Source organism: Podarcis tiliguerta (genome assembly GCF_965153285.1).
Source record: "Podarcis tiliguerta genome assembly, chromosome: 4".
In the NCBI taxonomy this organism is placed as follows: Eukaryota; Metazoa; Chordata; class Lepidosauria; order Squamata; family Lacertidae; genus Podarcis; species Podarcis tiliguerta.
In genome coordinates, this window is record NC_139537.1 from 61,098,058 (window position 1) to 61,112,873 (window position 14,816).

The 14,816-nt window shown below is 42.8% G+C and overlaps 1 protein-coding gene across 1 annotated transcript in view; it reads right to left on the minus strand.

The window, feature by feature from the left end:
* PDK3 (pyruvate dehydrogenase kinase 3) overlaps window positions 1-13,781 on the minus strand; it is a 36,347-nt gene extending 22,566 nt beyond the window's left edge. The window contains exon 1 of the mRNA XM_083439349.1: window positions 13,137-13,781. Coding sequence (XP_083295475.1) covers window positions 13,137-13,242 — 106 coding nt within the window. The 5' untranslated portion in view covers window positions 13,243-13,781. The remainder of the gene's footprint in view (window positions 1-13,136) is intronic.
* Between the last annotated feature and the right edge of the window lie 1,035 nt (window positions 13,782-14,816).

Here is a 14,816-nt window from a genome sequence, read left to right on the forward strand (position 1 = left end):
TACTAAATCTGAATTCAATACACAAACTACTTAACGCCCACAGGAGCCGCCAACACCAGCCTGATTGCACTAATCAAACTGCATACTTGTATCTATCTGCTTATTATTTACCTAACTGTAAGCTAAACTGTGTCAAAGACCTAAAGATGGAAGCACATTTTGCAATCATATATACATCTTTTCAAAATACTTTTGCATCTAGCACATAAGTAAACTGAGTAAGGAGATTGAATCCAATACTTTGGATTAATGTCCTTTTTTTAAAAGGGGGATTCTAAATGATGCATTAGTATTTTTATTATTCTGAAACATTTATTTGATTCAATTCTCTTTGGTATTTGGATCATTTTAGAAAGAGGCAGACCTATCTTTTCCCACTCATCTTTCTAACGCAGTGGTGGGTTAGTGTCACAACATATGTATTTGTATATGTATCTCTGCATGCTCTGCTATAGAATAGATGTTTTCTGCTGAGTCCAAGGGTGAGCATGGCAGAGAAAAGGAAACACTGGGCACTGTCTTGGTACATTTAGGCACACTGGTCCAATTAAAACGTATGAAACTGATGGGCTTAACTGTGACCTTTATGCTCAATATTTTTAATGGGACTTTGGTGTGCTCGGCTTTGACCTCATTGCACCCTTACAGTACACTCCTATACAGACCTACTCATAAGTGGTGCTTATGCTCCGATAGGTGAGACGGGATTGCAACCTTCAATCTATAAACACTTTCAAATTAGCAGAAAGTTGGTAAAGGTTTATTCATTGTTACTTAGCACAGCAACTTGGATGTTCTAGACAGTAGCCAACAGCCAAACATCAAGGCTTCAGACTAGAGACTATACATATTTTCATTCCTCTCACCCCCTCCCTAAGAGTAGACAACTCCACAGTAATATTCAAAAAGGCCAGGTAAACTCACAGACCTGTGTTTTACCTGTAATGAGCTGTCAGTATTCCACTTTAGGCAAGAGAAAGATTGCAAATGTGTTAGTCATGGTCACAAAAGACAACCGCCTGAAAAATGAACAAGTGCTGCAAGGTACTGATTAAGTTATGTTCATGCAGCCCAGGAAATAATGTTAAAAGCATTGCTATGCATATAATAACTAAGATTTGCAATTTGAAAAATCCTTAAGTGTAGTGCAACTGGCACAATCAAGGTCATACTTTTTAAGGCAGTCCCATTATAATCAGTTCAACAGCACATCATTCAGCATCTATTCGCAGATAATGTACATTGGCAGGATACAGCCCAATCAGATTCCACCCCCCCTTAAGTACTTAGTTTTTCTCACTCCTTTAAGGCACGCCTGACAATGGCTTGTTATAGCTTAGTAATTTTTTGTTTTAGATATGATCCTGCAAGTATTTATCGATGTATGTCTTTGCCTGTTCATCTGCATGCATGTACTTTTTTTTGGTAGATGTATTTTTGTCAAGAATTGGAAAATGACAGCCATTATCTGTCACATAATTAATCTGTAAAAACTGTTTAGGACCACTAGAACAATCTGCAATCATTTATTTTTGCTTTACTAGCACAACTGACTTGGGACTCAACCAGATATTCATCTGGTTAGACTGACCATTTCTGGCTACCACAAAGTGTCAAATTTTCATTCTACTTATTATTACAAGGTATAGGTCAGAAGATACTGATTCTTCTCTACCAGAATTTCAAGTTTTCCAAACTTCAAGAAGTAATCTACCACCACCAAGGCAAAATCACTGTTGAGGACACAAGAGACACTGGCACTGAATCATCAAGGTTGGCTCAGACTGTGTGCGCATCACAAACAGTATCCATTAATATCTGCTGGCAACCACTACTCTCTATAATAGCCAGGAAAGGTCTCATGGAATCACTTGCAAAAGTGAATCTCCCCTTGCTTCCTTAACTGTCTAAAAGCATCACACCAGTACCAATGTTAATTCTTAATGTGTAACTTATTCCTAACAATAAATTGTCTCACATGCTTCTTTATAAAGAGTCTGCATTATTTTTCCACCTTTGGCCCTCCAGATGTTGCTGGCCTACAACTTCCATCATGCTTGCTGTGGCTGAGGGGAGTTGTGGTTCAGAAACATCTAGGGCCAAAGGCTCTCCATACCTGCTTTATAGGTCAGCCTATGTGCCCCTCTTGCCCGGTAATGCTGCCTACTCCAGCCATAACTAACCAGGTGTCCTCCAGATGTTTTAGAACTGCATGCAGCTGTACTAGCAGGGGCCGAGATGGTAAACCATGGTTTGTTCATATTAACTTTTGCTGGTTTTCATATCTAGTTCAAACCTGCCCCAGTCAACTAAGCATGGTTTCTTTAAGGCCAACACAGTTGGACCCATAGTTTTAAAGGTTGTGAATCTCAGCTTGCATTAATCATTATGTTCAAACTCAGTAACCTGGCTTAATGCTTATGTTTTTTATTGCTCCACTTCAAGTCACCCCCTGGCCTGGTTACAGACACACAAGGGGAAGGGTAGCTGAAAAACAAAAGTGTTTATGCAGCCAAGAGTCTCCAGCCAACACTTTCATACACCTCCCCATTCCTCCTTACTCAGCCTGGAAACAGGTTCTTTTCCCTGCCCACCTCCTTGCTGACAAGCTCTCAGAGAAAAGTAGATCTTTTCAAGCTACTAAACTCCGGCTTTCCTAAATCACTGGCACATTCTTAAATTTACTCGTATCTTAGGACCTTTGTGACAACAATTACAGGACTGAACAATTACAGTGCCTGAAGCTTCGGGAACACATCCGCAGCCTGGGCAACCCTGCGGGAGGTCCCGCAGGGCTCCCTATGCTGCGGATAGCAGCCTGCCGCCCTGCGCGAGGGACGCCCTGAAGCAGAGCACCCCGCCCGCCGGACAGACATCGGCCAGCCCCACAAGCTTGGGGGACAGCAAGGAGGCGCAGTGCTGCCATCCCGCTGTTCCTCGACCTGATCCAGTTTTCCCGACCTGGTTTTTGGGGGGGAAATAAAGGGGAATTTTTTTCCCCTTTATTTCCACCCCCCAAAAAAAACTAGGTGCGTCCTATGGGACGAAAAATACGGTATATTATAAGAGGGTACAAACAGATCGCTGTGGAAATTATTTGTTTCCTACTACTCTCTCTTTTGCCATCATATCTTTCTACAGGCAAGAAGAACATGAAGTCCAAGTCCTTACCCCATAATTAATAGGAGAGAATAGTGTTGAAACTCTTCTTATTCACAAGGCTTGAGTTTTGCTTTTGTCTAGTTACGCAACACTATCTTGGAATATTTAACCAAGCTCCTACTGATTTTAATGTACATGAACAGCATCCTTGAACTTTCTGCCCTTCCCAGAACTTATAAAGATGTAAAATTCTGCCATACAACGAATGTGTGCATATGTAAAAAATACATTCTTTACTCTATAGCCAACACTAATGTCATCAGAAGTAAATAAAAAGGAAGGAAAGCATTTTTACTCACACATACATGTTTATTGCTTGACAACTAAACGCAAAACATGCCTACAATCATGAATATTTTTCACAAAGAATTCATTCATGTGACAAGGTTTCTAAGAGATTACTGTCATATAAAACAAGCAAGTCACAGTAACAGGATAATATAAACTGTCAGTTTTATACTTAAATCCATTTTATAATTTTTGATTAAAAAACAAATGTAAAGCAATTTGATGTTCTTGTGAGAACTGATCTTCCATAATTAATGTGTTTAATTCAGAGCTACTAACCACATCAAGACAAGTATAGACAGTGCATTCTTCAACGTCTCTTACATAAATATGTTCACATTTTCAGTTTCACTTATGGTTTATCTGTTTTTCAAACTCTCAGTAGGTCCACTAAAATCAATGGGTTTGCTCTAATTAATATTGGCTATCTCACCATACGTTTTAAGTAAAGCTAAACAGGCCAATTAAAAATATTATAAATCAAGCAGCCAATTATGTTTATTAATTTGCAAAGCTTTCTTAATTTATGATCCATAATGAATAATATTGTTAGGAGAACAGTTATGAGCATTGGACAAAGATTGTTCAGTTACGATACTTGTCAAGGGCACATGAAAATATCAATAAAAATGCTTATATTATCTTTCAAAAGTACATGTGAAACTATACAACAGTAGTTATGTGGAGTGTTTGCTTTTGATCAGCCAGGGTAGTTTCATTTGAGTAGTAATGCATGCCAAACATTACAATACTGCATGCTGCACATGACAAGACAAATGAAACATGTTAATTCCTTTATCTTAACACATTTTGAAGAAGGTAAATAGCAAAGAGGATTAAGACACCAATAAAATGATCCAGCCCAGTTTTAAGCGAGCTAAAGCCCATTGATTTAAATGGACTAAGACTGACCTATCTCTGGAATGTTTGTTTTCAGCACCAATAGGTGAAAAAGTAGCATATGCATTTAAATACTTTTCTGCTTCTACGTATCCAGTGATCTGCAGCATTAACCAGCCAGTGAATAAAAACCACTTCACAAACATTACATTTTAAAGAGATAGTTAAAACACTGAATGTATGCACATAACTAATGTATCTTTAAAAATTCATTAATTATATAGAATGTTTGCCTATTCAAGTTCTCATGACAGCACTTAATGATTGAATGACCCACTAGTTGAGGGAGAGAAATCCTTGCACTGATGGAACAATCTGCTTATCATTACACTGAAAACAACTTAATGATATCATTAGCAATGAAGTATTCACATATGTTGTTAAAAGTGAAAGCAAAATATTTGTGAGTTTTTTCAGATGTCCTGCACAAATTGGTTATCTCAGGAGAACTCTGGACTGATTTTCTCCCATAACTTTAGAAGAAAACTAACAGAACTAAAATCATCTAAGACTAGTTTGAGGGTAACAGCTGAAATTGACAGAACAGAACAAGTCTCAGTATAGGGCGAAGATAGATGTGATGATAAATGTGTCTTGGCATTTAACATGCACTTTACAAAAAGTGCAAATATAAGTTCCTGGGGGAGTGGCTTCTAATTATTGGAACCTCAGAGGGTGGGGGGATATAACCCTTCTCCTGCTGTGATAATGACAAAAAAACCTCTCCTCTGAAACTGCAATTTGCACAGGGCTGTGGTTTTCAACCAGTATGCCATAGCACCCTGGGATGCCTTGAATGATGGTCAGCGGTGACATGGGCAACACTGGCCTCTATTTCTCTTTCCTTCCCTCCCTCCTCTGATGTTCTCTCGCATCTCTGCTTCCCAAAGGCTTCACAGCTGTTTATTGCAGTAGCCCTGACTACAAGCTCTGTTGGCAAATGACGCCTCTGGGGCTGGCCAGGGGGTGCTGGTTGCCAGGAGTTGAGGTGGCCTTGGAGTAAGCAAGCAAGTGGCTGAGGGGGCCCAGCCAGCCAGTCCACTAGACCTTGGTTCTGGGAATGGACAGACGAGTCCCATGCCCCTGTGGGGCAGTGTGAGGAGTCACCTCTTCTTGGAGGGCGGGGGCAACTCCTCTGAGGGACGGCAGCAGCGGCTGTCCAGAGGACTCCCAAGGTGAAGGGAGAGGAGAGGAGGCTGAGGGAACACTCCACAAGGGAGGCTGTCCAAAAAGGGTGCAAGGCTGCCAGCTCTACAGGCAATGCGCAACATAAATGGGCTCCTGAGCCCCACAGTTGTGCTACAGAAAGAATGTACGGTGGTACCTCAGGTTAAGTACTTAATTCATTCCGGAGGTCCGTACTTAACCTGAAACTGTTCTTAACCTGAAGCACCACTTTAGCTAATGGGGCCTCCTGCTGCCGCTGTGCCACCGCTGCACGATTTCTGTTCTCATCCTGAAGCAAAGTTCTTAACCTGAAGCACTATTTCTGGGTTAGTGGAATCTGTAACCTGAAGCGTATGTAACCTGTGGTTACCACTGTAGTTGGTCAAGGGAGCCGTGGATTCAAAAAGGTTGAAAACCTCTGGCACAGTAAGAAAATTGCTACTGGCTTTTGGTGTCTCACTTAATCATTTAATCTGAATTTGTGAGAGGAAATGTATGCGAGCCCTATTGAAATTAACATATACTGTATTGTGAAGTAGGTAAATTATACCAAACGCAATTCATTAACACTGCCATGCTGAAATCCCATTGACTTCCAAGGGGGAAGTGATTACTGTCAAAGCATTCTGAAAACTACTGGGCATCATCTCATGAGACTATTACTAAGGCAGAAAACAGATTGGCACAGTCGCTGGCAAAATCCAAAGAAAAATGGTTACATAAGAGACCTCTACTCTGGCTGCCAATTTGTTACAAAGCAGATTTTAAAGGGAAGGAAAACAACTACTTAGCTCAGTTTATCTCTGCTGAAAACACGAAACTGCATGAGAGCATGTACCTAATCTTACATGTATAACCTCTGCTCAATGATCTTGAAAAAGGACAAATCCCAGGCAATAATCCAGGGAGCAAATTCCTTCCAATACACAACAGGGGACTAAATCTAACTGCATCAATAATAATTGCCCGATACAAAAATTGCTATTATCCAAATAATATTTTAAAAATATTAAGTTATGCGAATGTATAATTGAGCCTGCTAAAAATTGTGAATGAGCATTAATATATTTTGAAACAAATAAATAAGATACACTGTATCTTCTTCATCCATACCCCATTAGCTAGAAATAGGCCTTCCAGTGCAATGTTTATCTGTGCTGTTTTTCAGTCGTAGGCTGGGATCCAAAGAACCACGGGGGAAGCTTCCAGTTATGCTACAAGGTCACCAAGTACTACCTTTCTAAGCAATGCCTTTCTATCCCAGAAGCTTGGGCAAACTTCAAGAGTGAATTTCAGTGCAGTTTGAGGAGCAGCAAGCAAAAAAATCAAACAGGGAAGCCTAGACAATACAGCTATCTAAGAGGCTCCTTGAATTCTAAACCTTTCATTTAAAATTCCAACTTCCCTGTTAATATAGCATTAATAATTAAAGTGAGTTAAAACAGTAACAGCAAAGCCCAGCAGTGAGAAGCAGCAAGATATATTTAGAAAATGTTTTTGCAGTCACCTTTCTTATCTCCAATAAATGTTTAACTGAACACTTAATAAAACTAGAGAAGGAAGTCCAAGCAAGCCCTAAGTGACATGACTTCAATATTTTCCCAGAAGTTTAAAAGAAAATTTGGAAAGGTTGGCTGGCTGATTTTTTATGGCAACTTAGTTGATGTAATATTATTTAACATAATTTTCAACTTAGTCTGCTCTTCTGACATTTTATGAGTGTTTTAAACGTAATCTGCCCAAAGCCCTAAAGATGAAATATTCAAGTTTTTTGTTTCGGTTTGAAAAAATATAGTGCGTATATTTTCTTTTTTTGTATTTTAATCTGAGTGGGGAGCATTTTTCCAGTCCAAGGGCTGCATTTCCCCTTGGACAATCATTCAGGGACCATATGCCAACAGCGAGTGTGGCCAAAGTTGACAAACACACTTGCTGTCACGCACACTAATAGAAGCTTCCGTTTCAATCCTAAAACCTGCAAGTGAGGAGGTGATACTGAGGGCTAGGCACGAAGGTCCAACCAGCTGCATCTGGCCCATTAGCAACCAGTCTGCCACATCTAATTTAATGGCTAATTAAGTAAACAGAAGCTCAGTGGTTAAATTTTGCAGAACTACAGGCCACAGGTGTTGCTGCATCAATGTTAAACCATTAATTTTATCTCAATTTTTTAATCAAAATTTTTCAGTATACAAGGGGCTTAAGTGCTACTGACACTGATTTGAGGAATTATTTAAAATTACATTTATTACAGAATGATCCTGAATAACAATTTTATCTAGTTACTAACTTGCCTCCTTCCCATGCTTTCAGAGTTTAGGAACTCAAAAGGGGCATATGACAAGTTAATGTTCAAATAACATAATCTAATCTTTAGATTGTGTTAGCACTAGAATGTTAGAACTTGAAGCCTTTACAAACAGTTTTCACTATCTTTTTGCCATAATTGCACCCAATTTAGATAATGAAAACAGACCACACTTGGATTTCAAATTTTAAAGGATTTCAAAGGAACGGACAACTATGACGATCAACATTAATGTAATGTTTTAGGTCATAAAATATGTATTTTAGATGGTGTTGTCCTTTACTTAAATGCATTTACACTAAACATAAAATTAAAATATACTTGATGCCCCCACCATTTATTATTTTCATCAACACGCACATAAAAATGCCTAATAAATACAGACACAATTCAGCATTCCTTATGGACCATACAAATCTAAGTCATTGCAAACTATATGAATACAGATAAGCATCTTGCTTCATATGCGATTAATAAATTTCTTAGTGAGCATTGCACACTGCTTTCATCACAAACATTTTAAAAAGCAATTATCGTTCCATGAATTGATTCTCAACTGCAGTTCCTGAACAAAAACATACAGAATACCTAAGTCTGGTTCTAGATCATATGAAATCACTGTGTCAATATGCCTACAAGTGGCCCCATTTTCCTCCAAAAATCAAAACCAGAACAAGACATCTTTGCTAGCTCCAAATATTCTATGCACATGACTCAAAACTGATTACCCAGAATTTGTTATCCTGTTATTTATTTATCTTCAAATTACATTCTGCACTGGGAAATATGCATGTAACCCACATGGAGGGATATATAGCACCAACAATAAGTTTGGGTCACGTGGCCAGCGTGACGAAGCTGCTCTGGCGAGCCAGCACCAGCGCAGCACACAGAAACGCCATTTACCTTCCCGCTATAAAGCGGTACCTATTTATCTACTTGCACTTAGGGGTGCTTTCAAACTGCTAGGTGGGCAGGAGCTGGGACCGAAAGACGGGAGCTCAGCCCACCGCGGGGATTCGAACCGCCGACCATGCGATCAGCAAGCCCTAGGCGCTGAGGTTTTACCCACAGCGCCACCCGCATTCCCATATTAATAACAATAGAATTACATAAATGGAGGGGGGGATCCTGAACATAGGAATGCTTTGTGTCCCCCCCCCCCAACTCTGAAAAATGGCTTTTACTCAGTGGTTATAGCAAAACTCTCGTTTCAATCAGTCATTTCAATACAGCTTCCCGCAATGCTTTCTATTTCATTCTATTAAGATTCAAATCCTTATACCATTCTTTAAACATTTATAATTTAGCTCTGTGCTAATATTTAACACTCCTGAGAACTTCATGTCTCCTGCATTCAGTGGTTTACATAATGTGGAAAGCACTATTCTAGCATTATCTCCTATTCCAAACAAACTTACCACAAAGCTTTTATCAAACTTGCAGAGTCAGCTTTTTCACTTATAAAGGAACACTTAGAAGTAGAAATAAGATTTCTTTTGGCTGAATGTTCCATTTATCAGCTGCTGTTGTGCTTCAGTTTAATTTACATCAGTGTTCTCTAGACTAAATTTCACTGACCAAAACATTATTATGATTAATACTTTTTCAAGGGAGAAAGGGAGAGATAAAGAGAAAGAAATCCATGTCCCTAAATATTTCACATAGTTTTTCAAAAGTATTTTACAAATCTAAGAGAGCCAGTCCCCTGAAGTTTGATCCTAGCCATACTGAATTGTTTAAGTTTGCTACACAATCTGATACAGTTATATAATGAAAATGCTGTAGAGTATCAGAAACTTAAAATTATATCTAGTTGTCTGCAAAAACTTTACACTTTATATAAAAAGGCAACACAACATATGAAACAATTTAATACACTAAAGATAAAACAGGACCACAGGAATTCATAAGAAAACCACCTCTCTTAAGAAAAAGAAGCAATGACAAGAAAATCAACATCTCATTCAGCCTACAAAAGCAAGTCCAAACAAAACCTTACTATATCCCCTCAAAAAAAATCTAGTCAGGCAAGGGCTCAAGCTGGCTTCCCATAGAAGAGAGGATATAGAAAACAACAATGCTTGGCACAAATCATAGGTGTGGAACCTGTGGCCCTCCAGATGTTGCTCAACAACAACTCCCATCGCTCCTGACCACTGGCCATGCTGGTTGGGGTTTATAGGAATTTGTCTACAACACCTGCAGTCACAGGTTCCCCACCTCTGATGATATGCTGTCCAGTTGCTATGGCCAGGCTTCAACAGTTCCACTCACCATAGCTAATACAGTGCTGCTCTCTAGCAAGCATGGCAAATGGCTAGTATCGTCCACAACTTTGAAGATGCAGAGGGAGGCACAAATTGCCTCAGTAGTTGAGCAGCAACACATTTGTAGCTATGCAACAGGTTGGGGGCTGTTTGGCAACTTCATGGACAAGACAACTGGAAAACTTTTGCCATGCTAAACTGACAACCCCTAAGAAGACTTTCTTTCTCCGGGAAAGACTGTGAGGCTGGGTTCTAGGTGCTGCTCCTTGCAGGTGATCAAGCAGCAGCACATATCCACTTCCCTCTGCCTGAGTAGATAACGGTAAAGGACCCCTGGATGGTTAAGTCCAGACAAAGGCGACTATGGGATGTGGCGCTCATCTCGCTTCAGGCTGAGGGAGCCGGCATTTGTCCACAGACAGCTTTCTGGGTCACGTGACCAGCATGACTAAACTGCTTCTGGCAGAACAGAACACCGTGACGGAAACCAGAGTGCATGGGAACACTGTTTACCTTCCTGCCGCAGTGGTACCTATTTATCTACTTGCACTGGTGTGCTTTCGAACTGCGAGGTTGGCAGGAGCTGGGACAGAGCAACGGGAGTTCACCACCGCTGAGCAGATTCGAACCACCGACCTTCCAATCAGCAAGCCCAAGAGGCTCCGTGGTTTAGACCACAGCAGCACCCACATCTGCCACCCGTGCCTGAGTAACTACCTACCAAGTAGTAGGAAAAAGCTGTACTGTAATTGTTTTAACATGCTAAGGTGAAGTGTTTGGAGTTCCACACCAGGAAGTGAAAACCATTTAGTTGCAAGCCCTTGCTTTTCAAAAAAGCTCAGTATTCCCAAGACACAAACCACAGCAATACAAAAACACAAAGTGCATACATGGCCAAGAAGAGGGATATAAGATCCCAGAGTTTTCACATTACTATTGCTTTCTGGGAAGAATTTGCTTAACCTTCAAAACCCTTAGTGACTGACGCCTGCTGTGTGTCTCCCTGAGATGCTGATCTGTCAGCCAAGCATAATGTTTTGGTGAGGCTCTGAACAAAAGAGTAAATAATAAAATGAGAAAACAAAGAAAAATAATGAACTAGGCAAGGACACAAAATGCATTTGGAATTAGATTTGGGGAAAGGTTTAACAAAAAATGCCTTTGCCTACACTGGATAGTGCCTTGCAAAACGCAGGCTCACATTTTGCATACTAAGACAAACTCACACAGAACTTGATGTTGATGGGACTGCCCACTATTATCACTGCAGCAAGAACTTAGAAACAACAATCCTGCCCCATTGTAGTTTTCCTGTGGAGCCCAATAGAACACTTCCTTCCTCTCAGAATATATTCCCTTTCAGAATACTCCCAATAGGGCACTGGTGAGGAACGTCCAGCTCATGGGCCTAATTATGACTGCCAGGCTGTTCCGGGCAAACCATGCACATGTTTCATCATATACAATGTCAGACATGAGGAAGTTCAAGCTGCAGCTAATAGGAAGAAGTATCAGATTTGTAAGTGTACTGCAACAGAGAAATGTGCCAAACTAAAGAAGTGCCAACTTTTTTTTTTGATAAAAATTAATAACTGGAAGAACACTTAACCGTGTGCTCCCAATTTTTCCTTTGCAGCCACATCCTGAATTCAAGCCATGCCTGCAAAGAAACATTTTTCATATTCTTTTGCAGGTGTGATTTAAGTTCAGGCTGCATCTACAAAAGAATTCAAGCCACAGCTACCAAGGAAAAAAGTTCATTTGCAGGCCTAACCTGGATGTAAACCACACCAGCAAAGGAAGAATGGGAAATGCACTTAGAATACACTCCCAATTCCTCCTTTTTTAACAGAATCATGGTGACTTCAGGTGACTGACACCTGTCAGTCCTACCCACATGCCAAAGTGACCCACTACTGGTGTAGAATTACAGAACTGCAGAGTTGGAAGGGACTACAAGAGTCACCACCTCGCTGAAGTTAAGGGGTTTGGGTTCAGTCAGTGCCTGAACAGATGACAGCCCTCAAAACAACATTATACATCGCCTTTGGGTCCATGATAGAAAAAAGCAGGATATACAGCTAAGCATATAGATAAATAAATTGCTAAATCATGAAACCTTGTTTTGATTGTTCCAAAGTTAGCATTAAGTTGTCTAGATAGGATGGCACGGCAAATTGTGATTAGACAAAACCTGGAAATTTCAGTGGGCTTGAGCATGAGCCTTTGGGCCTGCTCCCAATATGCCATGGTTTGGCGAATCAATTCAGAAGATCTGAATTGGCCCAAAGAATGTTCTGAAGACAGGCGATGCAGTTGCTGCTCAGTACCTGGGCAGGAAATGATCCGCATACTTTACACATGCCACCTTGAGCTGCTGGGAGAATATAATGAATGCTTAAATAGACTGAGGCACTGACACTGGTCAACTTTTCCCTGGATCCTCCCCTTGTTTTCCTGGTAGGGAACTTGCCTGCAACAGCTGCACCACACACAGAAATGAAGAGGTGGTGTTTCCTTCTCACATCCCTGTGTGTGGGGAGCTCCATCTGTTGAGCTTCTGCCTGCCCAGCAGCTGAACCCTAACTTTCCTTACCATATTTACCAACTCAATACACCCCTAAAACATACACACACACCCCTCCTCCTGAAATGCTGTCGACTAATAAGTTTTATATACCAATCCTTCTCCATTGACACTTGACCCTATGGGGAAGCTCCTCAGAAGCCCCTCCACACCCCGGCCACTCTCAGGTCCTGTTACCCGGATTCTTCCGCTTGTTTTGGCGCCCCGTCCACAACACCTCCCCCCCCCCCGCCCCACCTCCGGCCTTGCGAAAGGCAATTCAGTAACGTCACACAAACACACCGGGGCAGCGCAGCGGGCTTCCTTCTCCTGCCCCCCTCCCCAGCCCCCCTTCCCACCCCGCGTTCCTCACGGCTAGGAGCGAAAGAGCAGCAGCGGGAGGAGGAGGCGGCGCCCTCCCGCGCTTGTTGTTTGGTTTGGCGCGGCGTGCAGGTGCCTCTCCGTCGTCACTCACCGAAGTCCAGGAACTGCTTGATGGAGAGCGGCGACGGGGAGAAGCGGGAGTAGTACTCGATCTGTTTGGGGATGGGGCTCTTCAGGAGCGCCCCGCACAGCCGCATGGCGCTGCTGGGTCGGTCGGTCGGCCGGCCGGCAGGTGAGGGAGACGGAGGAGCAGGAAGGAGAGGGGAAGGCGCGTGCGCGCGCACAGCAGCAGCAGCGCCTGCGGGGCCCCTGGACGAACCGGCCGAGCAACTGCCTGGCGGCGCGTGCGGAGACTCACGCACGCAAAACACCGCGGGCGCGCGGGAGGGGGCGGGGAGGCGAAGGCGCAACTGTCACTGCGGCCCAGCAGCTCCTCGCTGCCGGCCTAGCGGGAGGCGGCGGTATCGGCCTCCTTGCCCTCCACACGGCCGCCCCCTCGTGTATCAAGGGGCCAGGCGCACCGCGCCTTCTTCCCGCTGCAGCTCGACCCGGCCGGTGTCCGCCGGCCGCTTGGTATCCCCCGGCCCGGCAGCGACGGCGAGCGCCCGCCTTCCGGCCTTACGTGGCCTTCTGACTGGGCGACGAGCAGCCAGCATTGCCGCCGCTGCCGCCTTCCTTGGCCTTTCTCGGTCGCCCGAGTAAGCGCCGCCTGCCATCACCATGACGCCCAAAGGCATGCGCACGCGCCGATGGGCGCCGGCTGGTTTCCGGGCCTACAGCTCGATTTGAAAATGAGAAAACCGGGGCACGTGTGGTTTCAGACGCATAACACGGATCGCTGCCTGAGGGCAAGATGCCCTTCTGCTTTTCTTTATTCTCCAAGAGCTTGTCCTGCTTCTTCACCCACACACCACACCACCACACACAATGCTTAAGAGCAGGGATGAAGGATTTGTTGCCTTCCAGATCAGTCTTTCTCAACCTGGTGGTGGGGGTGTCCCACATGTTGTTGAACTACAACTCCCATCATCCATTGCCAGCAGGGGCAGCAGTCAGGGATGATGGTAGTCCAAACCTATGACCAGAACTGGAATCATCATGTACACTACGGAAACCATGATCTACGTCATATCACACACCTTCAGCTATCTTAAATATTACTGTCCATTTCTGGACTGTCTTAAAATTTCCTTCCCTTGAGCCAAAGTTTCATAACAACCAACCCCTGATAGGATTTTTAAAAATGGAACAATTCCCCCTTAAGGGATACGCTAGCCTGTGCTTTCTGCAAGGATGCTGACTGGCCCAAGAGAAAATAACAAACATTATAGGCATGGAAACAGGCAGAGAAGGAAAGCAAAAGGAATCTAGCTAATTCAAAGATGATTACACTCTTGTACACGTCCACCTGGTGTAAAGCAGGCTTAAAGAAGAGAGGTGATGCATGGAACAATCTCATGGGAGAAAGACTTAACAATTTGGGCATCTACAAGATGCACAGTTATAAGAAAGGAGCTTCCTAGATCCATCCACCTTAAGGACAGGGCATGGACAGAAGGGACATGAAGTGCAAATGAACTCAAGTACTGTAGCAAGGTGTATCAATACAACTTTCCCTCCACAGAATGGCAGGGTAGTCATGATGGGTCCCTGGCCAATGAGAACTGACAACCAGCTGACTAAGGTATCCATTGTGGGGAAACACAATGGTACTTTCCTAGCAAACTCAGTCTAATTACTGATGAAAGATGCTTGCTGGAGGAAACCTTCA